General features: G+C 38.5%; 1 protein-coding gene across 5 annotated transcripts in view; it reads left to right on the forward strand.

Moving 5' to 3' along the window:
- The window catches only part of ARID4B (AT-rich interaction domain 4B), an 82,620-nt gene that overhangs the window by 43,422 nt on the left and 13,940 nt on the right, over positions 1-25,258 (forward strand). For 4 of the 5 annotated variants that reach the window (XM_081906805.1, XM_081906804.1, XM_081906806.1 and 1 more), the window contains exons 8-17: positions 743-881; positions 2,695-2,774; positions 3,781-3,854; positions 6,802-6,951; positions 8,184-8,252; positions 9,713-9,807; positions 10,279-10,376; positions 11,250-11,499; positions 14,397-14,554; positions 23,857-24,108. In XM_081906805.1, the coding sequence (XP_081762931.1) occupies positions 743-881; positions 2,695-2,774; positions 3,781-3,854; positions 6,802-6,951; positions 8,184-8,252; positions 9,713-9,807; positions 10,279-10,376; positions 11,250-11,499; positions 14,397-14,554; positions 23,857-24,108 (1,365 nt within the window). The remainder of the gene's footprint in view (positions 1-742; positions 882-2,694; positions 2,775-3,780; positions 3,855-6,801; positions 6,952-8,183; positions 8,253-9,712; positions 9,808-10,278; positions 10,377-11,249; positions 11,500-14,396; positions 14,555-23,856; positions 24,109-25,258) is intronic. The other variant, XM_081906807.1, reaches the window with a different exon arrangement.

Consider the following 25,258-nt stretch of genomic DNA (forward strand, 5'->3'; position numbering starts at 1 on the left):
GTGAATACAAGCACTTCGATAATGGCTTATTCTTGACTAATCTTGGTTTTTGTTAATAGTACTGTTTAAAGTTTTGTTTCGTCTGTACTCACCTATCATTTGCAGACACAATGTATTTGTAGTTGGTTTTAATACAGCTTGAAATCAACAGGTTTTTCTTTCACTTGCTACTTTGTTTGTATCAGGATTCTTAGTGAGACTTGCATAGCTTTGGCAACAAGACTTATCCCTTTATTTCCAATAATTATGACATATGTATTTTGTCCAGTTACTTGCCTCAAATGGTTATCCAGTTAAACTGTCAGGTTCTAACTATTAACTTGCTCCTCTCTCCTGATTGGATGACAATCCACCCAGCCCTGATTGGTTTCTGAGTCACTAGAAGGCTGACCATCATATGTGAATTCGTCCTTCACATGGGGATTTAAAAACTGGTGGCTACCATTTGTTACTTGCTCGCAATTCCCCTCAGAATAATACTATGTGATGTAGTGTCATTCCAAGGGCATTATGAGGAACATGGTGGCTACAAGCATGGAATACTACTTTCACGCCCCTGGGAGACTGCTATCACTGTGCCACCACTGTTGGGGTGGAAAGAACGAAAAGAGAGAGTGAAAGGGATGGACCCTATAGCAGTCCCCACTTCCCAAAATTCAAGCTAAAGTTCATTCGTAGTTTGACCCTAATCAAAATTCTGAACTCTATAGCACAATTTAACTTGGAGTTCTATTCCTTATAGCCCAGAAGAAGAATCTTCCTCATCCTCAAGTGACGAAGATGAAGATGACAGAAAACAAACTGATGAACTGTTAGGAAAAGTTGTTTGTGTAGACTACGTTAGTGCTGATAAAAAGAAAAACCTCTGGTTCCCAGCTTTGGTAAGTGTTTCAATTTTATATTGTTTCATAGCTTTATTTTGAAGAGAGAGAAAAGTACCTAGAAATTATATTTTGCACTTTGAGATATTCCTCTTTCATAATTTAAAACCACCACGTTAAACAAGGTCAGAATAGTCATACTATCTACAATTCATTTGAGCACACTAAGGGCAGTAACTTCATAAAGTGCATATATTGTAAAAACTGTGCAGTTTAATAACACGTTAAGTGCCAAGACAGTCTGTATACAATAAAGCAGAATTTTTTAAAAAATGTAAAACAGAGCACTGCTTCTTTTCTTTTTTCCTATTTTATGGTCCCTATTATTTTCCATGCTATTAGTTCAGCTTCCAATTGCATAAGAAGGTCAAAGGCAAAAGCTGCTGTATTGTTCCTATTTTATGCTACAAAACATACAGATTGCTGGATCTGTATTCTGAAGTGGTGTACCAGTTGCTAGGGAGAAACAGCAGCAGTGGGCTACTTTTTTCATCCCCTCCCTGTGGGCTTCCTGAAAGCATCTGGCTAGCCATGGTTAGGAAAACAGGCTAGACTAGATTGACCCTGAGTCAGGAATGTTTTTATCAATCCTTTTGCTGCATGGAATTCTTTTTACACTTGCTTACTTGAGAATATTAATATTTTAAAAATAAAATGCCCCCTCCCCCAAATTGTGTAAATCATGTCACATTAATTACAAGCATATAAGTGGTTGCAGATAGAAAACTTGTTCATAAATTTTAATGAAGATTTGCAGAACTGTAAATGTGATCCTAAACGGTACAGTTGACATTAAATAAATCATCATTATTTTTAATTTATTGTTTTGGCTTTCAAAAGCAATGCACATGTCACATCCATTATAAAAGAATGGCTGAAGCATGAAATATTACTTGATAACGTTCTAGAAGAAGGTTGCATTAGGTTCGTGCTTCTAATGGAAGATTGTGACTTAGCCAAAAGCACCATAAGGTCACATTTTTAGAAACTGAAATAAGGCAAATCAAAGATCTTAGAAGCAATGTGCCAGTTTTAAATAGGGAGGGTAATTTAACAAGTGGCTTAATTCATATGATGTAGGTGATTATATTTGGCTGAAGTTGCTGAGCAATTTAAACTCTCTGTGAAATCAGTAGTGAATAGAGGTCCACAAATTTCTTCCTAGCTTACTAACCCACCGTCCCCTAGAAGACTCTGAAGAGAGGAAAGATTGGTATCTCAATTGCTGCTAGGCTTTTCAGAAGCATAGGCAGCAAGGGGCTTCCTCCTTCTCTCACTTCTGCACCAGACACTGAGGAAGCAGTGGAAAGGAGCATCGCATCTTTCTCTGAAGCTCTGTGGGAAATGAGATGAAAGGGCTCTCCCCCAAGTCCTCTGTGTATACAGAGGACTCAGGCAAATGTGTGTGTGCCTTTTATCTCACTCAGTGCTGGACTTAAAGAGAAGGTAGAATGCAAGTCCTGTCCTCCTTGCTGCTTCTGTTTCTTCAAAGCCCACTGCAAAATAAGACAACATCGCCTCCCCTTCCCTGAATTCTCTGCACAGGTTAGAACACTTGGAGAGGAGCAAAGCCTTGTTTTTCATGCATGGCACAATGGAAGGCAGCCTTCACACAAGTTCCCTGAAGTTTTCAGAGAACTCTGGGCAGGATTTTTGTGTGTGCTGAGCATCCATGACAGGGGCAGTCAGTCACCTCTGTGACCAGTTTTTTGGACTCTAGAATATGAACAAAAAGTATCTTCGTTGAAATATCTCAGAATGGTACCAAATATTGATATAAAATATTTTAAATATTTCCTTTCTTTTTATGCAGGTGGTTTGTCCAGACTGCAGTGATGAAATTGCAGTCAAAAAGGATAACATTCTGGTTCGTTCTTTCAAGGATGGCAAATTGTGAGTAGAAAGATTTCCAGTGTCATTATTTATACCAACTAGCTAATACAATCTGTCATTTCTACTCACTGACGTGACATATATAGGGCTTTATTTTTAAATGCCAGTAAGAGGGAGGGACAGGAAGCACAAACCAACTGTTCATTCTACCTTCCACCCCACTCATGTCACTTACATAGAGTGCCTAGCATATGTGTTAGGAATCAGGTTGCAATTTTGTGCAGCTGTATAAGTCAAAGGGTGGCCGCTTTACATACTTGTTCTATATGTCAAAGTTTGTTTTTGTGATGGACAATTTCTGAAGAGTCTGTTCTTGATTTGGTTAACATGCCTGTGTATCACTGTAAATCACAGTAACACAGTATTATTTCAGCTGGCTTCAAAATAGTGTAAATGGCGGGCCCATTTCTGACCTGATTCATGCCACTTTTTCACTTGAGAAGAATTTCTTTTCTTTAAGAAAGTATCAACAAGGAAATGTCAGTCTTGTCACCTTTTATAAAGTCATTTTTCTCCCTTCACTGAGAGGCAGTCATTCCTAGGTGGGTTAGGTTCTGCCTCTGGAAGGCAGGACTGAGGAGCCATTTTTTGAGAGGTGTGAACCACTCACCCATCTCCCATTTGTCTTCTTGCTTGACATAAGAAGGCAGGGTTTTTGTAAGGATTGCACTGTTAAGCAGCTGCCATGGATACAATTGTCTGTTCCCACTGCTTTCCACTCACAGAAAGCTTGGATTGAAAGCTCTTGCACAGAATTAAATCTGCTCTGGTAATGGACCCAGAAATCAGTACCTTCTTGCTACTCTTGCTAAATGAACATAATAACAGCAGACAAGGTTTATATTAATTATAATGGTTATGGACCTGTTTTTTTTTTTTTTTAAAATACCAGGATGGTATGTTTGATCCATGGATGGAAAGAATGATTTGTTATTAAAGTGTTTTAATTTTTTTGTTTTAAAAGTTTTGTAATACTGTATTATTTATTTATTTATTTATTTATTAGCTCTTCCGTACCAAGGAAAGATGTTCGAGAGATTAGTGATTCTTCACCAAAGCCTGATGCTGCAGTAAAGCAAGGTAAAGACAATATAGAATTAAGAAAAGATAGCATTTTTCAGCTGAATTTGGCTAGAAATCTGGCACACACTATGAGGGACAGCTGTGCTACAAAACATGAGGTTGCTACATCCCACCAACTGCTAAACAATTCCTACCATATTTTCCTGCAGTTCAGCCCACTCAAAGTTGCTCTTTCCTGTTCCCTACCCTAGAAAGCTCCTCTTATTTGCCATGATAGCTAAATGGAACCTTCATGTTCTCAGGTAGTATACCTCTGAATTGTATACTCACTGAGTACACTCAGTGAATACTGGGTGTTGGGGACAAACAGCAGGGGAATTTGTTCCTTTCACGACCTGTTTATAAGCTTCGCACTGGGATTTGACTGACCATTGCTTGCAACAAGAGTGCTAGACCAAATGGAGATCAGTGATTTGCCCAGGGCTTCAAAGAAAATATCAGGCAGAAACTCTGTCTTAAACACCAGACTACTTCTGTGATCTCACATTTGTTGCTGCAAAAAACATTTTAAAGAAGGTGAATGACTGAAGCTGAGAGAATGGTGACTTACCCGAAACCAGAACCTAAGTATAAAGAAGAACAGGAGTTGCCTTCCTTTTTGGACCAGGGAACACATTTTGAATTTTGAAAGGGTTCTGTCATAAGATGGCTGCCTTAGCGGTGTGAACAAAGCACAAAATGGCTGCCATGGGGAGCATGGCCTCACATAAAATTATAGAGAGTTCTTAACCTGTTGAATTTCTGCATAGAAAATGAGGCAGGCCGGTAAAGTGTATTAAAGGGGAGTGGAAGCAGCAGCTCTTTAGGACCTCAGGATTCCTACTGCCTGGTATCAATCACTTCACACATTGACTAAAAACACTTGACCAGGTAGGAGAGCCAGGGCTGGAGACTTGCTTAAAAAGAAAGTAAGCTCAGTCTGGGGCCTCCATGGGAGCACAAATGAAGACTCTTGTGGGCACCATGGCACTCACAGGCTCCAGGCTGGTGTCCCCTGAGGTGAGCCAAGTAAGTTCACCTCCAAACTTCTCAGTTAAATTTTCCTTTAATTAGGTTACCTCCCAAATCTGTTCCTCTTCAGCTAATTTACACCACACACATTCATCCCTTGGGCATTCACACAAAGAAAGAAAAACTCAATGTATTTTTCATCTGTGCTTTCCCAAAGCTCCTGTACAGGAGGGGTGGGGAATCTGTAGCCCTTCAGATGTTACTGGACTCCCAACTCCCAGCAGCCCCAGCCATTATGGTCAGTGGACAGGGATGATGGTTGTAGTAGCCCAGCACCATCTAGGGTGCCACAGGTTGCCCACCTCTGTGAACTATTAGCAGTCCTCTATTCCAGCCTGCAGTTCAGCTGAAGAACGATGACAAAAAGCATGAAATTTCAGACTGGCAGCTGTTCTCCAGTCAGCAGCCACCTGATATGCTGGTCCTGTCTGGCTCCATTACATCTCTCCCACACAGCTCCTTCACGTTATAACCATACAGGCAGTCTCTGGCTTTTGCTATAGGGATAGCCAGGAGATGAATCCTGCAGAGACACCTTCTGAGCCCAGCTGGGATCTTTTTTTTCTTTTTCTTTTTTAAAAAGCAACCCCCAAACTGTAATATCAGAGAAGGGGTAAATAGGGGTCAGCTGAATTTTCATTACTTATTCTTTTAATGTATTTGAAATATGTACACAGTGCCTCTCAGTTATAATTTCTGCGGGTGCTAATAATCTAATTGAAGTAGGAAGAACAAAAACCAACACCATACAAGACAAGCATCATTAAATACCATCAAGACCATGTTGAATACTATCTTAAATAGCCAGAATAAATCAGCTGAGTGATACCTCACTTGTAAAAAAAAACCCCTGAAAGCTATCACAATTTGCTAGGCTAATGGACAGGGAGTGAGTTCCCTAAATGAAGTGCCACAACTGAAATGGTACTGTCCTTCTTTGCCACCCACCATACTTAAAGAGATGGGACATTGTGAACAGGGCGTCTGATCCTAATACTCAGACATGTTTTGATGGGAATTTGTGGTTTTTCATATACCCTGATCCCAAGCCATTTAAGGCTTAATAAGTCAAAGCCAGCACCTTTAATTATGTACAGAAATAAATAGACAGATAGTGGTCTTTTTTCAATTAGTGGCAAGGTATGTTCCCTGCTATTTGTGGCAATTAACAGGTATGCTTTCTACTCAGATCTAACTGAAGTTCCACGTGTCTTCAAACACATCATAAGAACAGTGGCCAGATCCCACCAGAATTTGTTATATGACCCACAGAGCATTCATTTGCAAGACCAGATCAGTACCCACACCCAGGCTGCAGACTTGATCCTTTAGGGAGAAGTGCAACTCCATTCTGAACAGGGCAAACTATATCAAGACAGAGGGCACTTTTAATTTTGTATATTTATAAAACTATACCATTTTAGGATAGAAGGTAGTGAGAGGTGAGCTGTGATTAAATGAGCACATGGCACTACTTTGATGCACAAAAGTTATGAACTTATACCAGGGGTTTGTCCATGGCTGATGGACTTGCGGCTCCAAGCCAGTCTGCTAAAGGTTTATTGAAAGAGATAAAATAGTATCTAGCTATAGCAGATAGTTTTGTAATGCCAAAAGCAAAGATCGGTGAATGTGCTTACTGTGAGATGTTAGCCAAACCCCTCTGGAACAAAGGTGGGCTTTTTATCTCTCAGGGTGAGGGAAATCCCATGTTTAAATAAAAGTAGGATCACTTCACACACTTACCATCTTTTCCCCACAAGAAAACGGCATATGGCCTGCACCAGTACGTTCCCAAGGAGAAAACTTGAACAAGCTCCATTTCTCTCTTTTTGTGTGTTTTACCAAACTGGCCTTTTTTTTGTTGTTTATTTTTTTTACATGCAGGAGCAAACTAGACATTCAGTGCTAATAAGTTTCATTCAATTTACAGCTTTTGATCAAGCCTTAGAATTCCGTAAAAACAAAACTGTTCCCAGTAACTGGAAGACTGAGTTGAAAGAGGAAAGCTCCAGTAGCGAAGCAGAAGAGGAGGAGGAAGATGAAAAAGAAAAGGAAGATAACAGCAGCGAAGAAGAGGCGAGTACAGCACTGTAATTTGGTTGAGGCATGGAATATTTCCTGTTTGGAGTATATTGATTGTTGAATTACAGTAGTGGCACAGACAATATCAACCCTTTTATTACATTGTCCTTACCATACCTCTTCCTTGTATATTGTCCATATTTGTGAACCCTGATTAGTCTAGGAAACCAGTTTTCTTTATGCAACAAAGAAAACTAGTGTGTGATCAGCGTGAACGTCTGCAAGGTGGGGAAAAAACTACCAACAGGGATAATATATGACCTATATGTTACAATTTTATTTAAGTTCAAGAAATAGGCAGAATAATTGTGGCAATGAGCGTGCTTGACTGGAATAAAGAATGGACATTATCTCTTATTTGGGTTTGTAAAAAAAAAAAAGAATGTTCTGCTGATACCATAACCCTTAGGGATAAGACATTGAACTAGCAGCATATACGAGTAGGGGAAAAGTCAGCCACACACACCATGATCTGCAAACCCCGCATAGGCATGCATTGAATGGCTAAGAATACTCCTTAATATTAACTTCGTGTTTTGCTAAATCCCACTTCTAACATACATGATTAACTGTAATATCAGCAACATCTGCTTTTCTAAATTTTCCCTGGAGTTGTTTCGTTGGTTTACAAAGAAGAAGGAAACTTTAAAAAGTGCAACCGAAAAACCCACCTCCCTCAAAATGGTGCTAAAATATATGTGGAACATCTGTGGAAATGAGTTAGTTTATCTTTCTGCAAAAGTTGCCATCTCCACAATGAAATATTTTTTGTCTTGGAGAGGAAAATGGAATTTCAGTTTGACTGCTGTAATTAAACAACAGATAACAAATTTCAATTAATTTGTTATTTCAGATTTGCTTTATGTTCCTATTATGGCGCTTTAAGACTGCAGTCCTATATACACTTATTTGGAAGCAAGTCCCATTCAATTTTCTTCTGAGCAGACATGCAGAAGATTATGCTATAAATATGCATTTATTTGTATTTTGATGGCTCCCCATAGTGAAACTAAACGTTTTGCAATTAAAATCCACTTAAAACAGTTATTAGTGTATGATACAGAGAAATGACATTTGCCTTCAAAGCCAAAGTACCGAAGCATTATGTAATGGTTCCTGAACCTTTAAAATATAAATGTAATTCCCTGCAATACTTTTTAAAGAAAACTGTGGCAATTAACAGGGCAATCTAACACGTGCTTTTGTTACCATATTGTTTAAATTAGGAAGAAATAGAACCCTTTCCAGAGGAAAGAGAAAACTTCTTACAACAACTCTATAAATTCATGGAAGACAGGGGTAAGCATGTCATTATATTTAACATATAGTTGTTGTTTTTTTACGCTATAGGGGATGTAGTACAGTACGAGAATGTAGTACACCCCTGAAAACTTGTCTTGTTGCTTTTCATAAAGTGAGTTTCAAAGCTCCGTTGGGTTTAAACCCTGGTCTCCTAGGTCCCAGCCCAGGGGTGAGGAACCTCTGGTCAAATGTGACTCTTCAAGCCTCTTTCTAGCCTTTGGGCGCCCTGGCAGGCCACACTGGCCTTGTTTCAGATCCTCCTATGGTGCTTTTACCCTGGCTGGAATGTATCCTTGAACTCTGATAATCATTCTCCCTTGCTTGGATGGAGGATAGCGAGGGGTGTTGTGCGTATGTTTAGAAGCTAGCCTACTGTACAAAGATAAAATTTACATCAGTGTTTTGCTTCTAGTCCTGCCCTCATAAAGTTGCCCAGAAGGGAATGCAGCCATAAGGTTCAAAAAGGCTCCCCCGCCCCATTTCAACCACTACATCAGATAGGCCAGTTGAAAGTTGTTCCTTTTAAAAATCAGCACTATCTTTTTGGAAATAAAAATGAATTCTAGCTGGTATAGTACAGCAAAATATTTCATTTATATATTAAACCTGTTATTTGGTTATTTTTCTAAAACATGTATCCTGTTACATGTACATCCAGTTAGTGTTCCCTGGACAGGTTATAGCAAAGTAAAAATATAATAACAGCACATCAATTTTAAAATGGAAGGAAAATGCAGCAAGTAAAGAAACAGAGTAACTAATAACTTATGCAGTGCGTGTCTGTATTATATACAAGCCTGCACAACTCGTAACCCACCAAAACCAAACACAGCTCACCAGCCAAGTTTTGTGGCCTGCCACGTCCTTGTGCAATCCTTTGCAGGCAGCTAAAATTGGAAGTTTATCAAGCCCTTCATGGCTGCCATATGTTGCTGGTGTGGTGTGTTCAACTTTGTAGGTTACAAGTTGCACAGGCCTGAAGAGAAGAATGATTGCAGGGCAAATATTATTTCATTATATTTTCATTTTTAACTGTATCATAATGCCAGTTGTCCAACTGCCCTTTAGTAATCATAGGGCAGAATGAATGGATTTGACAACAAAGCTGAATTAAATTAATTCATCTCAGCTTTGCAAAGAAGTTCCCTTTGTACCATTTAGAACTTTTGGAGCCCACACATATTTGGATAATGGCTTTTCCAATTACTTGGAAAAACTGTGTAATATGAGTTCTGTTACATGATTGTTAACTAGGAAGATAAGGCCACAGCTGCAGTCGTATGCACATTTCCCTGGAGTAAGCCTCATTGGAATTACCTCTGAGTATTGAGCTGGACAGTATATATATGTGGTATAGTCTGAGATTGAAACACTGAACTGATTTATGTCCATTAACACCAATATGAGTTGCTCTTTACAAGCTAAAAAGCCACACTTCAAAATACTTTCTTTCACAGGGACTCCTATTAATAAACGACCTGTTCTTGGATACAGAAACTTGAATCTCTTCAAATTATTCAGACTTGTACATAAGCTTGGAGGATTTGATAATGTAAGTACTATTAATCAGAGTAGAAATAATTTTGCAATTTGAAAAAAAGTTAATAGTGCAGCTTCAAAACCACTAGGAGAAGAGATTTGTAGATGATGAGGTGGACATCACACTAAGGACTTTTTATGCATTAATTTTTCTATCACTAAGACTCTTTTCTAGGTTAAAAAAGAAAGCAGCTTGTAATAGTAGTTTAGTATGAAGTCTCCAGTCATTACATATACCCAATTATCTGAGTGTTAACCCCATAGAAGACAGACTTACTTCAAAATACATATGTATTATCTGTGCACAGGCGATGGAAGTGAATTTGAATACTCTTAAAATATGGGCGTCTAATTTTTGTGTGTGCTATTTTAGACCCTTAAAGTTCAGAATAAATTACTTATTTAGACACCTGTGCAGAATTGTTCATTTAAACATAGACATAATGCTTTTTGTTGGGATAACAACTTTCATTCTGCTTTATAGATTGAAAGTGGAGCAGTCTGGAAGCAAGTGTATCAGGATCTTGGGATCCCTGTCTTGAACTCCGCTGCTGGATATAATGTTAAATGTGCATACAAAAAGTAAGTAGATCTGTATATATAAAATTGTGTGCTTTGCTTTGATACTCAATGTTGAATGCTTCATCTCAGCCAAAAGAAACATTGCATAGGTATTCTGTTTTAAAGCTGTCATCATTTAAATAAATAAATAAAAAGATAATAGGCTATATTCAGTTGTGTTTCTTCAGTCACGAACAGCTTTGTTTCAGTGGAGCCTTCCATGAACAATACAATGGGGAAAGTAGTTTTCACCGATTCCCCCTTCTGTCTGCAACCCTTGCTCTAAGGATTAGACGATCTATGGAACAGCATGGGAGGTGGTATAAGGGGCTTCAGGAGAAAGGCGGGATTTGCAAAAATCATATCCTTCCTGCATTTCCAGAAACATCCACAGAGCAAAGAACCCAGTACTCTCACAGTGCAATCCTAATACTGTACTCGTGTGTATTCATTCAGAAATAAGTCACATCAACAGGGCTTACTCCCAAATAGGAGGATACAGTTCTAATTAAGGTGTCTTTATCTATTTTGGCTGTATCATGCTATGTGTAGTAGTAACTACCCAAATCAAGTCTGCTGTTCTGGCAGCTAACCGTAAGTCCTCTTTCAAATTTGTTTGGAAAGTTATTAAATTTTATTCCTGAGCTTCCATGTTGCTAGACTAAACAGACTCAACATAACTTTTTTCAGGTATTTCTTTCAAAAACAAGTTGACATTTGGGGGCAGTTAAAACAACAACACAATTTTGAGCTGGTGCCATGTTGTTGGTTTCTTTTAAAAAACAAAGCAATCTTAAACCATTATTTAGCAAATTAATTTACATCCTTAAAAGTGTAGTTGTCTCATAAACCAAACTATGGTGAACTAATCATTATGTTGTTATCATCTTTTAGATACCTCTATGGCTTTGAAGAGTACTGTACATCAGCTAATGTTGAATTTAAAATGGCATTACCAGAGAAAATAGTGAGCCAGCCCTGTAAGGACCTTGAAAAAGATATGAAGAAGCATGAAGAAACTGAGCAAAATATAAAAGAAATAAAGGTGGAATCTGAAGAAAGAGATGATGAAGTAATGAGGAAACAACAAGACACACAAGCTGAGAATGAGAGTGAAAGAAAAGAAAATGATACGTCCTCCTTGGTAAGAGCTGTTCCATTATTTTTTGTAGATTTTGTAAAATATATCATTGTGTTCTGTTAAAGTAAGCTGAAATATCATTTGAGTGGATATTGTGCCTATAAAGTAAAGTGTTTTATTCTAGCATTAATATACTGTTTGCTAGTTTTGCTACATTTCTCAAAGTATTAATGTCATTTTCAGAGCTGATAAGAACCTGTTGCAGTCCAGATTCACTTTGACAGAAGAAATACCTTTGTGGGTGTCTTGCAGAGTTCTAAAGAAGGCCCTAAAAACTCTGTTTAGGCAGAAATCAAACACTGTTGTGTCTGCTATATCTAGACCACATTTGGAGATTGTGTCCCAAGATCCGAACTAGACTTTTGTCCTCACACCCAGCCCCTCTGCGCCTCCTTTTGCTAAACTCCGTTAAGCTAGGAAGTCTCAAGCTACGAAACTGATAACACAGTTTGAAAGTTCCTTACATTCACATGACCTTACAAATTCCTTGTAGCTATAATTTGCACCATGTGGAAAATCAGAGCTCCATGTTCCTGATGTTCTCCTGGTCAAAAATATCTGGAAAGTTACGGGTGAACAGTGTTTCCTACAATATTTATGTTCCTTTTTCCGTTGAGCAGAGATGTTGTAAGGTGGGATGAGAGCTCCCTCTAGCACAGCTAAATTAAAAGGTTTCTGCTCTTCAGCTCCCAGCAGTTTTTACTGCTTTCACATTGTGAGATTGTATCTCACATTCTCCATTCAGCTTTGCTCAGAGTTGTGTTTTGTCTACAGTTTTCGAAGCTTATCTTTATGACATTGTTGCTTATCATTTGTTGTTAGTGCTTCTGTGCTTATTTGGGGGAAGGTTGCGTTGATGCTGTTTCTCTCTTAGGGAGACCCGTGAATTTTTGTCTTGATGTACAGTACTTGATTGTGTGTGAGTTTTTGGGTTTCTTATGTGCCTTACCACTTTCCACTCTTTCTGCTCTGTATTTTCCCTTCACCACCACCCCTGTTGCTTGTCCCTGGTTTAAAGTGAACTACCCTCCACCCCCAGTGTCCGAATTTTGTTTTTGGTCAATGGAGGGGATATTTCCTCTTCTCCGGAACTCCGACATTTTTTCACAGTTCTCCTCCAGCAGCTCTGTAGCTTTTTTAAATTTAATATTTTTGCCGATCACCCATTAGATCTCAGTAATCAGCTACAGCTACTCTGGGGCTATGGGCAAGATAAAGCAGTTGAAGGCTAAAGCCCTTAAGGCAGCGTATAAATCAGCTCATAAACATCGTGCTCCTGGATGGCATTGACCTTTACTGTCATGGGCACAAAACCTGGTTCTGTCTCTGTTGGCATGGATACCATGGCTGAGAGGACTGATACTGCTAAAGCACTCATGCGTAAGATGGGCCACCCAAAGATGTCTGGTTCAGTTTCCCACTCTTTTCAGATTGATTGTGATAAGGAAGCTCTGTGTAAAGAATGGGTGCACATTAGAACCCTCTGAAAACTTCCTCTGAAGAGGATTTTTTGGGGATTTGAGGTGGCATTATCTGTGAATAAAAATATTATTCACTTTTCAGATATGCAAACATATCAAAAGAAAGAGGTGCCCTAAGTCATGGAGTATTGCGGTCATACCAATAGTGCATACATAACACAGGTTGCGCTATGATCTAATCCATTGAGCCTCTTGGGCTTGCCAATCAGAAGTCAGCGGTTTGAATCCCCACGATGGGGTGAGCTCCCGTTTCTCAGTCCCAGCTCCTGCCAACCTAGCAGTTCAAAAGCACGCTAGTGCAAGTAGATAAATAGGTACTTCTGTGGCAGGAAGGTAAACGGTGTTTCCGTGTGCTCTGGTTTCAGTCACAGTGTTCTGTTGCACCAGAAGCTATTTAGTCATGCTGGCCACATACTCAGAAAGCTGTCTGTGGACAAATGCCAGCTCCCTCAGCCTGATAGCAAGATGAGCGTCTCAACCCCATAGTTGCCTTTGACTGGACTTAACTGTCCGGGGTCCTTTATCTTTTACCTTAGTGCATACATGAGACTGCAGCGTTATCTTTAAATGCTCTGTGCCTGGGTGAGCCCTCGTTCCTTTACAAGAGATTGCCATATTGATACTTACATCTCTGCAGGGGCACTTTTGAGAGACACGCGCTTCACCATGTGTTTCCAGGGATATAGGCAGCCAAGACCCACCTTATTTTGGGTAACTTGGACACATGAATAGTACTTTTATTTGAGTGAAAAGATGTTATTTTAGCCTTACGCTACCATTCACTATTTGGTTTTTTCTTATCTGATTGAATATGTATCTGGATTGCCTTGTGTGTTGGAGCAGGGAACTGCTCAATGTGTGTTGTTGTTGCTACATGTTGTTGGTATGTTTTCTTACAAGTGTGTTGAGTGCAGAATGGGGGCCTGCACTCTCAGCTTGGGGGCCAGCTGAGAGGATAAATCTCTAATTTAGCTGCAGTGGTGCTTGCAAGTGCTTGAGAGAGCTACTTTAGAACATCCTTTCACTAAAAAATACCCTTCACAGGTAAAACCAATGGTTCTGTTTCAGCAGCCTGGACATGGATCAAGGGACAACATTCATGATCCAATGTGAATTGCAGCAGTACTTCCTTAGAGATGTGTTATTATTTCATGAAAGTGATTTACAATATAATAAAGCATATATAAAACAGCAACATATATAAAAACAGTTAAACAATTGCATAAATAAAAACAATTTTTAAAAAGTTTACACAGAGAGACAGACAGAGAGTTTAAAACAACATCAGCACATACATAAAATCAATTCAAATCCAGTATAGATACCAACAGAGAAAATGGCTGGTGCAGATTCTTCCTAATTGAAAACTAACAGTTTTTGTTCAATTGTGAGCTATATCAATGTTTTTATTTCTCCTAGGGAAGCAAAAAAGGTTTTCAGGAATCACACACTGACCAGGAAAAGGAATTAAGAATACTGAAAACAGATGAAGCCAATGTGGAACATAAAGAGGATGAGAAGAGTAAGGACTTGGAAAATCAGAATACCAGTCTTGAAACGGAAGAGGGGGAGAAAAAGTAAGAATCTTTTATTTTCAGCTAAAGCCTATATATGAGGGGAGCAATACTGGGCTTCAAATCTGAGTTGCCTTTGATCTCTAAAAGATCAAAGAGGAACTAGAACTTAAGAGGAACTAGATAACTTAGGCTGTAATCCCAGCCTCATTTACCTCAGAGTAAGTCTTACAGAATTCAATGAGACTTACTTTTGTCAACTTGTTTAGGAAAGCAGCCTTTATGTCAAAAAGCTCAATGAATACCATCTTATTTTGGTGCTTCTTTTTGTCGGAGATGTCCAGTTAAATTGCTTCATTATTCTGAATACTATAGAGGTTGTGTAAGAGAAGTCATATGCTGTCTTCTGATAAAAAGATAATTAAGAGTGATGGGGAAGCAGCCATAGGCCTCTCTGGTCCAGCATTCTGTTCTCACAGTGGTCATCCAGATACCCATGATAGGCCTGCAGTCAGGGCCGGGTTGCAGCAGCACTCTCCACACTGGTAATGATGGACTTCAATACTGAAAGATATGCGTGGAGTAGGATTGAAAGCTGGAAGAATTATGTAGGAGAATTTAAAAGAAAAAGGTGTGGGGAAAGCTAAACAATAAATTGTGGGCAAAAAAAAAGTTACAGTAGGGGTTCTCAAACTTTCTGCCCACAAGGCTCATTTAAATTTCTTGAGGCCCACAAGTCACAAAATGGTGCAGTGGCAGAGCCAGTCACAAAACGGTGACAGATGAAAACAGTTTGGCATAATCAGCTGACAGTTGCTGACATCATTTTCTACTTATATCGAATCCATCTTTGGAAATTGCTGACATCTTTGTCACAGCATTTTCCTTGTAGCAAGGAGTTCCATAGCTCAGTTTTCCTCAGGTTAAGTACAGACATTTGCTCTGTAGGTATTGTGACTCAGCCTCCCTATTTTTGGCAGAGTTTGCTTCTTCAGAGGCTCTTTAAGTGGAGAAGGTTTTTTCTTTTATATTTCCCCCTTCACTCTCCCACATGCCTCTAAAGTATTTTTACTGTCTCATCTTACCACAGTTACTGATCTTCTCCCATTTTCTTTTCACACACAACTTGTACCTTATTCACACATACCCAGCCGACTGCTGTTTCTTTCAGCCCTTCCTCCTTAATACTATTGCATTAATTTCTTCCTCCTACAACAGTTTCCCTCTCATTCTCTTACTTTCTATTTCTAGCTTATAAAAATATTAACCTATAATCTCACCTTTAACACCTCCCCTTACCCTTTCCCCTCAGAGGAGGGAGACCTTCCTTCCAATTCCAGCTTTTCCCAGTCTTTACTCAACATTCAATGAATTTTTGACACTAGCCAACTGTCTGAGAAACACTGAGTTATAGGTTGGAGTTTTTAAAGATTTGGCTCATCTGGTGCGCCACCAAAAGGAAAGAGACGATTTCTTATCCAGAAATCAACTGAACATAGATTAGCACTCCATAAATTTATTCTACTGGAAGGTGGCAACATCAGTAGAACTGATGGTACCGCTACTTTGTTCAAGCACCTGATCAAGTAATTGTCTTGATCTGCCAAGACTTCCCTAATTTTGCTACTATGGTGTGACAGCTATGTTGAACATCCGAATAAAATTATTTTATTGCCATTCTGCTTCTGAAATAAATATAGGAGTATCTATTATCAGCGTGTCATGCATGTGACTAGATTCAGGTCGACAGCCTATCTGAGTAGTTGACCCTCAGACATGCATAAAGGTGTGGTGTGCCTTCCAGGCAAAATGATAATCGACTGATCATTTTTATGTATATAAAAAATAATGCTCCCCTTTTTTTGAAATGCAGATTGACATGTATGGTATGTTGGATTTGACCCATTGTGTTCTCATATTTTGGTATCATGTAGAGTTCACTGCTTATTGATATTGAAGTGTATGGATTTCTTTATTGTGAATTAATCTTTCAGACACTTTTTTTCTTTTGGAAAATATAGCTTTTTCCAGTTCAGGTTTCAGACATTATTAGTGGGACTAAGTAGTTCATTTACAATTCTCACTTTTATACTTGTAGTTTGTACCTATCTTAAGTTTGTATATTTGACTACAGTAAGAATTGTGTCTGCTGTTACCAGTTCAGTGCATTACATGATTTCTGTGTTGGGGGCTGCTTATTACGAGGACCTGTGAGGAATGTGGTGAAATAATGTAAAAAGGAGCTAGTCAGGAAAGTCACTGAAGGGGAAGCATTGTGAGGGAAGAGTATTTCTTGTGGAGCTGTTTGTAAGAGGTTTGTAGCAATGAAGGGAGGAATATACATGCCCTTTTCTTGCGCATGCTCTAGGCTTAGATAAGTAACAATGTGCCTCCTTGTATACATGTTTTTACAGAAGATGCAAATGTAACTGTGCACTGTATTGTCTCATAAAAAAGTAGCACTCACATTCCTGTTTACTACTACTAATATTAGTACTTCGTTCTGCTATGTTGGGGATCTACAAGCCGTGGCCTGATGTGGCCCCTGTTGTGTTTTTGTGTAGTATACTATTTTTTTTCAAAATATACATTTCTAGTTATCTTTATCTCAGACACGCTTCTTGATTTGACAAACAAGTATAATATCACTGTATATCTAGTATATGTTAATAATGTGATTAAAACTTTGGTTGTTAGTATCTTGATTTGGGGCTTGGGAACACTTCACTAGAGCACTTCACTGTGTAAGTTTTGTATATCAGAGTTACTGTATCTGAACATATTTTTTGCTACGTAGAGCTAGCTTTCTTTCCTCCTTCCTTCCTTCCTTCCTTCCTTCCTTGCTTCCCTCCTTCCTTCCTTCCTTCTTTCTACACTTGATAATCTTTAGCAATTCCGTTTCACTAGTGATTTGCCTTAGAATAGGCAGTCTTGTGCTGTTAGCCACTTTTTTTGTTCAGGAGCATGCTAGCCATTGCATTGCCTCAATTCTGTGGTGGCTTTCAGTCAGGATTGCAGTGGGCTGTTTAGTCTCACATATAAAAATACTTATCAAGACAACCCTCAGCTTTGTACACTCTTTCATATCTGCAAACACTGTTATCTGATTTCTTGCAAGTTACACATGTAATTGAAGAATCTCGGGTACAACTACATACAAAGATTGTATCTGCAGCCTGTAATGACCATACTGTTAAAATGCATAGATCGGACGTGAGTCTTTTGTGTGGTTCTACTTTCATCAAAACCTTATGGAAGTATAGTTTGTTTTGTTTTTTAAACCCCCCCCCCCACTAATCCTGAGGTTAGCAACTTTTAGCTAAATAGCTTCATTGAAATAAAACAGCTATTGTGGGATAAGGTAGTAAAGAGAACCACGTCTGTTTGGATTTAATTGAAATGAAGAGCATTTTAGCATATTGGGATACAAAAGGAGACCTTTGTACAAGTTGTTCTGTTGCCTTTGCTCTTCCCAGAACATACATTAATTTATGTGGTTGTTACAAATGGGTTTAAAATAATGTGTAGATCATGTATCCAGTACTTGTGTTTTGCACATTTTGCCTCTTGTATTCTAGTTACAAATACATAAATTCTAACATTTTGAAAGCTCTGATTCCTCAGGCCCTGGTTATTTAGTCTATAAGTTTATTAGTGTTTTGTCTGGGACAATTACAATTGTGAGTTGCAATAGTGATGGGCATCATATTTTTTCTAGAGAACAGATTTCTTATGCTTTGCTATATTTGTGTTTTGCTTCTGTGACTCATGATATAGTAATGCTTGGACACAGATTTACAAGTTACGGGGGGCAGGGGGGATCTGCTAAAGCTAATGATAGATACGACTTCGTGAATCAGTGATTGAAATCTATGGAATGTGTAATGATAATGATAATTAATAAATTAAGCAATATAGCTATGCTTCTTTCATAGTCTTTGAGATTAGCTATGGTGTGCTTCCATCAGGAAATTAGTTAATTATTGCAAAGTCAACATTGCCACAATCTGTCCCTACTACCACCTTTCGAGCATAGTCCAAAAGACTGACAGAACTTGTGTAGCTGTGCAGACATTGCCTCTCTCTTACTTTTCATGGAATACATTTTAAAGTGCAGAAAACTTCTGAATGCTATTTGGTTAGCCTGTGAAACTGTGATAACAGTTCCTTGTCATCCTGGAAAAAAGTGACAAGTGGGGTGCCTCAAGGTTCTGTCCTGGGCCCATTGTAATTTGGATGAAGGTGCTCATAAATCTGCAGATGACACCAAACTGGGAGGGATAGCCAATGCGGCTGAGTAACAGAATTGGGATTCAAGATGTGCTTAACAGATTGGGGAACTGGGCCCAAACTAACAAAATGAATTTCAATAGGGACAAACGTCAGGTTCTGCACTTAGGCAGGAAGAACCAGCTGTACAAATCTAAAATGGGGGACACCTGGCTTGCCAAAAGTACATGTGAAAAGGATCTAAGGGTCTTATGAAGAACTTGGATAAGAGGAGACTGAGAGAGGATATGATAGCCATCTTCAAATTTCTAAAGGGCTGTCACATGGAGGCTGGAGCAATCTTGTTTTCTCCTGCTCTGGAGGCTAGTACCTGTACCATTGTATTAAAGTTACAAGAAAGGAGATTCCAACTAAACATCAGCAAGAACTTACTGATGCTCGACAAGGGAACAATATACAATTATATGATTCAATAATAATAATAATAATAATAATAATTAATAATAATAAATTTTATTTATATCCCGCCCTCCCCAGCCGAAGCCGGGCTCAGGGCGGCTAACAACAATAAAACAGTACAAAAGTAAGTTCAAGTTCAAGGACACATTCCAGCAAGACAATGAAGTAGGGCTGGTGAGGGTATACGTTCTGGGCCAAGTCCCAAGGACCAGATAGAGAGGTGAGAAGTGTTACATTCAGATGCTGGGCCTGAGGTCCCCACCTGAGATATAAAACCTAGGGAAAACAAGCAGAAAATGTGCAACTTAAACAAATATATAGCGTCTGCCCACTTACATGGGAGTTATGTTCCAGGCCCACGCACTCATTAGCAAAAATTGTGTAGATAGGGAGCACTCTCTAAATATGTTATCTGAAGCTCTGTCTCCAATCCAAACCCCAAAAAATTACTGTATCCAAAAATATTCACAACTAGAAATGAAGCTCTGGGGTCAGCTGGAGGCTGGAGAATGCATGGAAAAGCGGTGGGGGAGGCTGAGCAGCCTAAACAAAGCCCCATTTCGCCTCCAGACTCTTTGAGGCTCCCTCCGCCCTCATTGACATCCTCTTCCCTCTCTGGTGAGGCTCTCCTCATGAACCATGTGAATTTATTTATTTATTTATTTATTTCCTGGCGGCATGCATATACGTGGTCGTGCACGTATGTGGGGATGCCTGCATAGTGAAAACAGATCTTTTCTGAAAAATTAACTTGCTTTTCCTAAAAATGCAAAGAGCAAAATGGACTTCATCTTCCATGATAGGACTTGCCCTTCCTCCCCTTCCCTCTGCAGCCCTCCCCCCACCCCCACTCCCCAAATGTTAGAGCAGATTTTGGGGGCATGGGGTGGACTGAATGGGTGAAGAGGGGAAAGGGAAATCCCATTGTGCAAGTAGAAGCCTGTGCCGTTCACACAGAGGATATCATTGCTTAATTATTTTGTACAATCACATTTATAGGACCACTAAGATGAGTATTATAAGAGGCAATAGAAAATGACTTACACTGATCAAGCCTCATTGATTTCTACCAGATACTGTTGTTGAGTGTACTTGGTTTGAAATGAGGAAACTTCACGGGATACTATGCTATGCTCACAATGATTTCTGGGAGCGGGGGGAGATTCAAGTTAGTTAGGCATATCAAAGTGCTACTTGATATACTTATTTCAGTTGAATTGCATTATTGATTATATAGGAGTGAAGTGTTCGGTTCCTTAGATTGCGTTTCTGGAGATTTTCAAAAGATGTTTCTCAAGAGAGCAATTATCGGAGTAAATGATGTATACTATGCAAAATGGCCACTAATGTAGAAGTAACAGAGTAGTTTGAAATTTGGAAGAGGGATTTACCCTAAGCAGACTCTAGATACAATTAATATTTTTCCTCTTTCAAATATGATCAGAACGATTACTGCATTGTGATAGTAAATCCTTTATACACTAATATTCAGGCTCGTCTTTTAACAGCATTTACTTTGATGATTATCAAGTGTGTCTGTTCCCTATAAACCTTTTAATGTAGTTGCAGTCTTCTGTTGTCGCTGGCTGGTTTCTTTCACTTTCCTTTTCTGAAGTTGAAGCTCCTGTTCTTTGGGACAGTTTTTACTTGAACTGCTTGAGGCAGCTTACATATGGGAACTGCTTGCATCATCATCTTACTGTGTTATCTTATTGATGTACTTTGGGATCCACCGTTCTAATGAACTGACCTTTCAGTTGTCTGCTTTACAACACTACCATTTAGCAAAAATCTTCACTTTACTGGAGTTTTTAAAATCCTATTTAAAATCTTATAGACATCATCATCTGCTATGCAAATGCTTTTTCTATTAGGTTTACCAAAGTCTGGAATCCAAGAAATCTAGCTTCTGTCTGTATGCAGATACGTAAAGTAAGGTTTCTTGAAGGCATACTGGCCTATCCTGGCAACATTTCCCCTCAGGACTTCTGCTTCATGGTATTCAGTGCTTTGCTGCTTTTCTGTATGGCAAGATTTTCAATCTGGGAATAGAATGCTGTGGTCTTCATAGTACAGATCTATTTTTAAAAATCTATTGAAAAACTTGGAGGCATGTATTCTTGACAGTTCTGCTGTTCCCTGACATGAATATTCTTGACATCGGTTGCATCTTTGTATCTTCCATCTGTGATTGCAAATCACTCTTCACCCCTTTTAAACACATAATTTTTAAAAATGATCTCCAGTTTAACTTTATTATGCATCCTGGTATTTGGTTCCAGAAGATGTTATAACTTGCTCTGAGGATTTGAGGATTATTTAATTTGCTGAGATTTTCACGCTTCCATAATTTTTTCAAGCTTTTAATTTTTAATTCCCCCCCCTGCATTGAAGGTTAGTTACTCTAAAAGCAAAAGAGTGAGAACTGAAGGGCACCAATGGCTGTGTTTTGCCTTTTCCTGATTTATATAATTAAGGTTTCATAATAACTTAATATGAAAAATGCACATAATATTAAAAAAATAGAATTTTCTGTTTAACAGGAACTTATTCATTAGTGTGCTGCCTAATATTTAATAGATTTGTGTTTTTTTAAAAGAATTGAAAGCACTGATGGTGTAAAATTGATGTTGGAAAGCAGGGACAGATGAGAGAGAAATGCTGAAATCTATGCAAGTGTTCCTAGATCCCTTTTAGATGAGAAACTGAAAATCAGTTACTAACCCCGCACACCCAATAGTGCTTTTTTGTTTGCTTTTTAAATTACAGAATGGCTTTATGCTCCCACCCCTTGTGCTGGAAAAAAAAATCAATACATTTTGAGATGATCATTCCTCAGGGTCCCTTCCAATTCTTTGAAAAGGTGTGGCAGCAGCATTGGGTGGGGGTAAGACTGTTGTATGACAAACAACAATTGAAATGGGGGAAAACATGTTTGTTGAGCTCAAAATCCCTACAGTTGTTTCATTGATATTCCTGTTGAAGACACATGGGCAAATTAAGGTTTAGCTTGTTCTTTCTGGGAGATTGATCCCTTTTTATGTGGGAAAAGCATCTGAATTACAATGAAATTTGTATCCTTGGAACACTGGGAGAGGAAACCATATTACATTCATTTAGATGAGAAAGAGCTTTTTCTATATGAAATACTAAAAATTAAAGTTTAGATTATAAATTTCTTGCAAAGGCTCTTTCTCTAGATGTAACTTGTTCAAAAAACATTTTACTATGGTTTTGAAATTTTCTCCAAGAAGTGCTTACTTATTAAGCGTAATGAAGTAAGCACATTGCCAAATCCAGTTTATTATTGGAGACAAATTAATGTGTGTAACATAGGAGAGAAAACATGCATAACTTAAACTATCTGTTCTGGTCACAGCACTTGCTGCTGGGTATGAGAAAAACTGCTTTTTATACTCAACAAAGGCTTAACTTAAACTATCTGTTCTGGTCACAGCACTTGCTGCTGGGTATGAGAAAAACTGCTTTTTATACTCAACAAAGGCTTGGTTCTTCAGCAGCAGAAACTGCTATGGCAAAAACAGCTAAGGAGAGCTTCAACTGCGCATGTGGTTCTCTCTCATCCAACTTCTCCCTCTTTGGATTTTTGTCAAGGCTTGTGAAAAATAGCCATCAATTTTGGATGCTTGCCTCTTCAAAAGTCATGATTAAATTCAGCGGGAAATGTGCCATACTTCCTGCCCATGACTTCTAGGGAGAGGACCTGAAAAAAATATCTGTTATTTAAAATTCATAAATATTGGGTTGAGTTTTTAATTTTGAAAACTTAGACCACTACTTTCTGTGTCATGACCAGGATCCAAAGAGCTATTTTATACGTGCCCAAGGGTGTGGGTGTGCCCATTGAGATTTTAAATAGATACACACCTGCCTCCTTCTTCACAAGCTACTTTCAAAATTCATCCCAATGTCAAAGGAGATTTAACCATGAGGCTTGGGTTGCTACTGCTTTCAGTGTGCGGAATTAATTGCACAGTTTTTTGAATTGAAGCCTTAGCAATGAAAGCATACCTGTGCTTTTAAAGCAGTCCTTTGCCAATTAGTGTTATGTTCCAAAACAAAACAAAAAAAAGACCTCAGTGTATACTCAGTTGGTAGAGCATGGGATTCTTAATCTCAGGGTTGTGGATTCAAGTCCCACATTGGGCAAAAGATTTCTGCATTGCAAGGGGTTGGATTAGATGACCTTTGTGGTCCCTTCCAACTCTAGAACTCTAGGATTCTATGTTCTGAAAACTAGTTATGTATGAAGCACAAAGTGAAAAATTCAAATACATTCTGTAGGGAGAGACAGAGAAATATGGGCCCAAGATGCGGGGGGAAGAGGTCTCAGCTAGGGATAGACAGCTTCAGTAGCATCTTGGCTTATGACTGCATCTTTAATCTTCATAGATGGTGGTAAACATTTTTTTCATTAAAACAAGTCATCTTTTTAAAATCTTCTGTAAGATTTAAAGCTTCTTTCTGTCACTATTCTGATTGCTAAATTCTTGTCTATATTCTTGTCAGTTGACAATATAAATTAAAAATTCTCATCTTTTAAGCCTGCTGTTCTTCACCCTCTATGCATCCGCAGTATTAATCAATATACGCCATTTGGCACAGAACATTTTTTCCAATCTTTTTATTAACTGACATTTTTTAAACCTTTCAAGCAATGGCACCATTAAGGAGGAAGAAGAAGATGAAGATGAAGAAGCAGAAGAGGAGGAGGAAGAAGAGGAAGATGACAACAATGACAACAATGAGGAAGAAGAAGAATTTGAGTGTTATCCACCAGGCATGAAAGTCCAAGTGCGGTATGGACGAGGGAAAAATCAAAAAATGTATGAAGCTAGTATTAAAGATTCTGATATTGAAGGTGGAGAAGTCCTTTACTTGGTGCACTACTGCGGATGGAATGTGAGGTAATTGAGATTTAGCTAGTGATTACTTCCTTAAAAATACTTCTAAAATACACTTGTGTATTTTAAAACACACTGAATATTGAATTTTTTTCAATATTGCTGCTCTTTGGAGATCATTGTACTGTATAAAATTATTTATATTATAGGATATAGCCACAGCAACTGAATAGCATATAGATCAAGAAAAATAATCTTGTTTGGACTCCTTTCTCAGCATTATTTTAAGTAGTACATAACAGAGAAATAGCTTATGGCTCTGCTCATCATGTAGTATTGGGCAACACACAGCTAGATCTTTACACATTTCTCAAAGTCTAGCATGAAAAAGCAAAGCATACGTTTTACCATGAAGTAGAGATGAGGTTTCATTTGGAGTAACTGGATTTCTATCTGGATGATTGCATGCATGCAAGAATCTTATCGTTCATTTTCAGCACTCAAACCAGATGACCAGCTTCTTTGAGCACCTAGGATTCTTATGTGCATCTTTGTGGACAGTAAATAGCTGACTTTCACTTGGCCAGACCTGGTTTCTTGTTACCATACGCTTCTAAAGAAGATTCATCTTGCCATAGTTACTTGTGTCACTGATTTTATGTCTGAGCATCTTCCTCTTATTATGGCTTACTGCTGTAATTTAGTGCTTTGGGGAAATGGTGGGTTAAATTTTTGCCAAAAATGTTCTTGACGTCTTTTATGCCATTAATTGAATTTTCTACTCCGTGCAGTTCTCAAATTGCTGCATCCTCAGGCTCTTTCAAAAGTTTGTTTTATGGATATGTGTTTTGCAAGGGCTTTTGTAACAGGCCCCATATTTCTCATTTAATACTCATGTAGACCTTCTTATCATCTTTGCTTGCCATTTGGATCTGCATTGCTTTTATAGTTATCTTTGTCTCGGAAGGTTGGAGAGAGGCCATATTAGACTTCCCTGATGTTGGCAAAGTCAGCCATCATGAGTCATAGTTGGAAACTCTTGTCATGCTACCTTCTCTATTTTCATAATGGAGCTGTGTTCAATGAAGTCATTGCTTATCAGACAAATAAGAGACTGCTAGTAAAAATTTTGAATTGTAGGTTTTTGTTTTTCCTTTTCTTGCCGTAATTAGTTTCCTTAACTGTTGACTTGCTCACATGTGTCTTCAAACCA

The sequence above is a fragment of the Podarcis melisellensis genome (assembly GCF_964234715.1).
Source record: "Podarcis melisellensis genome assembly, chromosome: 3".
NCBI classification, from domain to species: Eukaryota; Metazoa; Chordata; class Lepidosauria; order Squamata; family Lacertidae; genus Podarcis; species Podarcis melisellensis.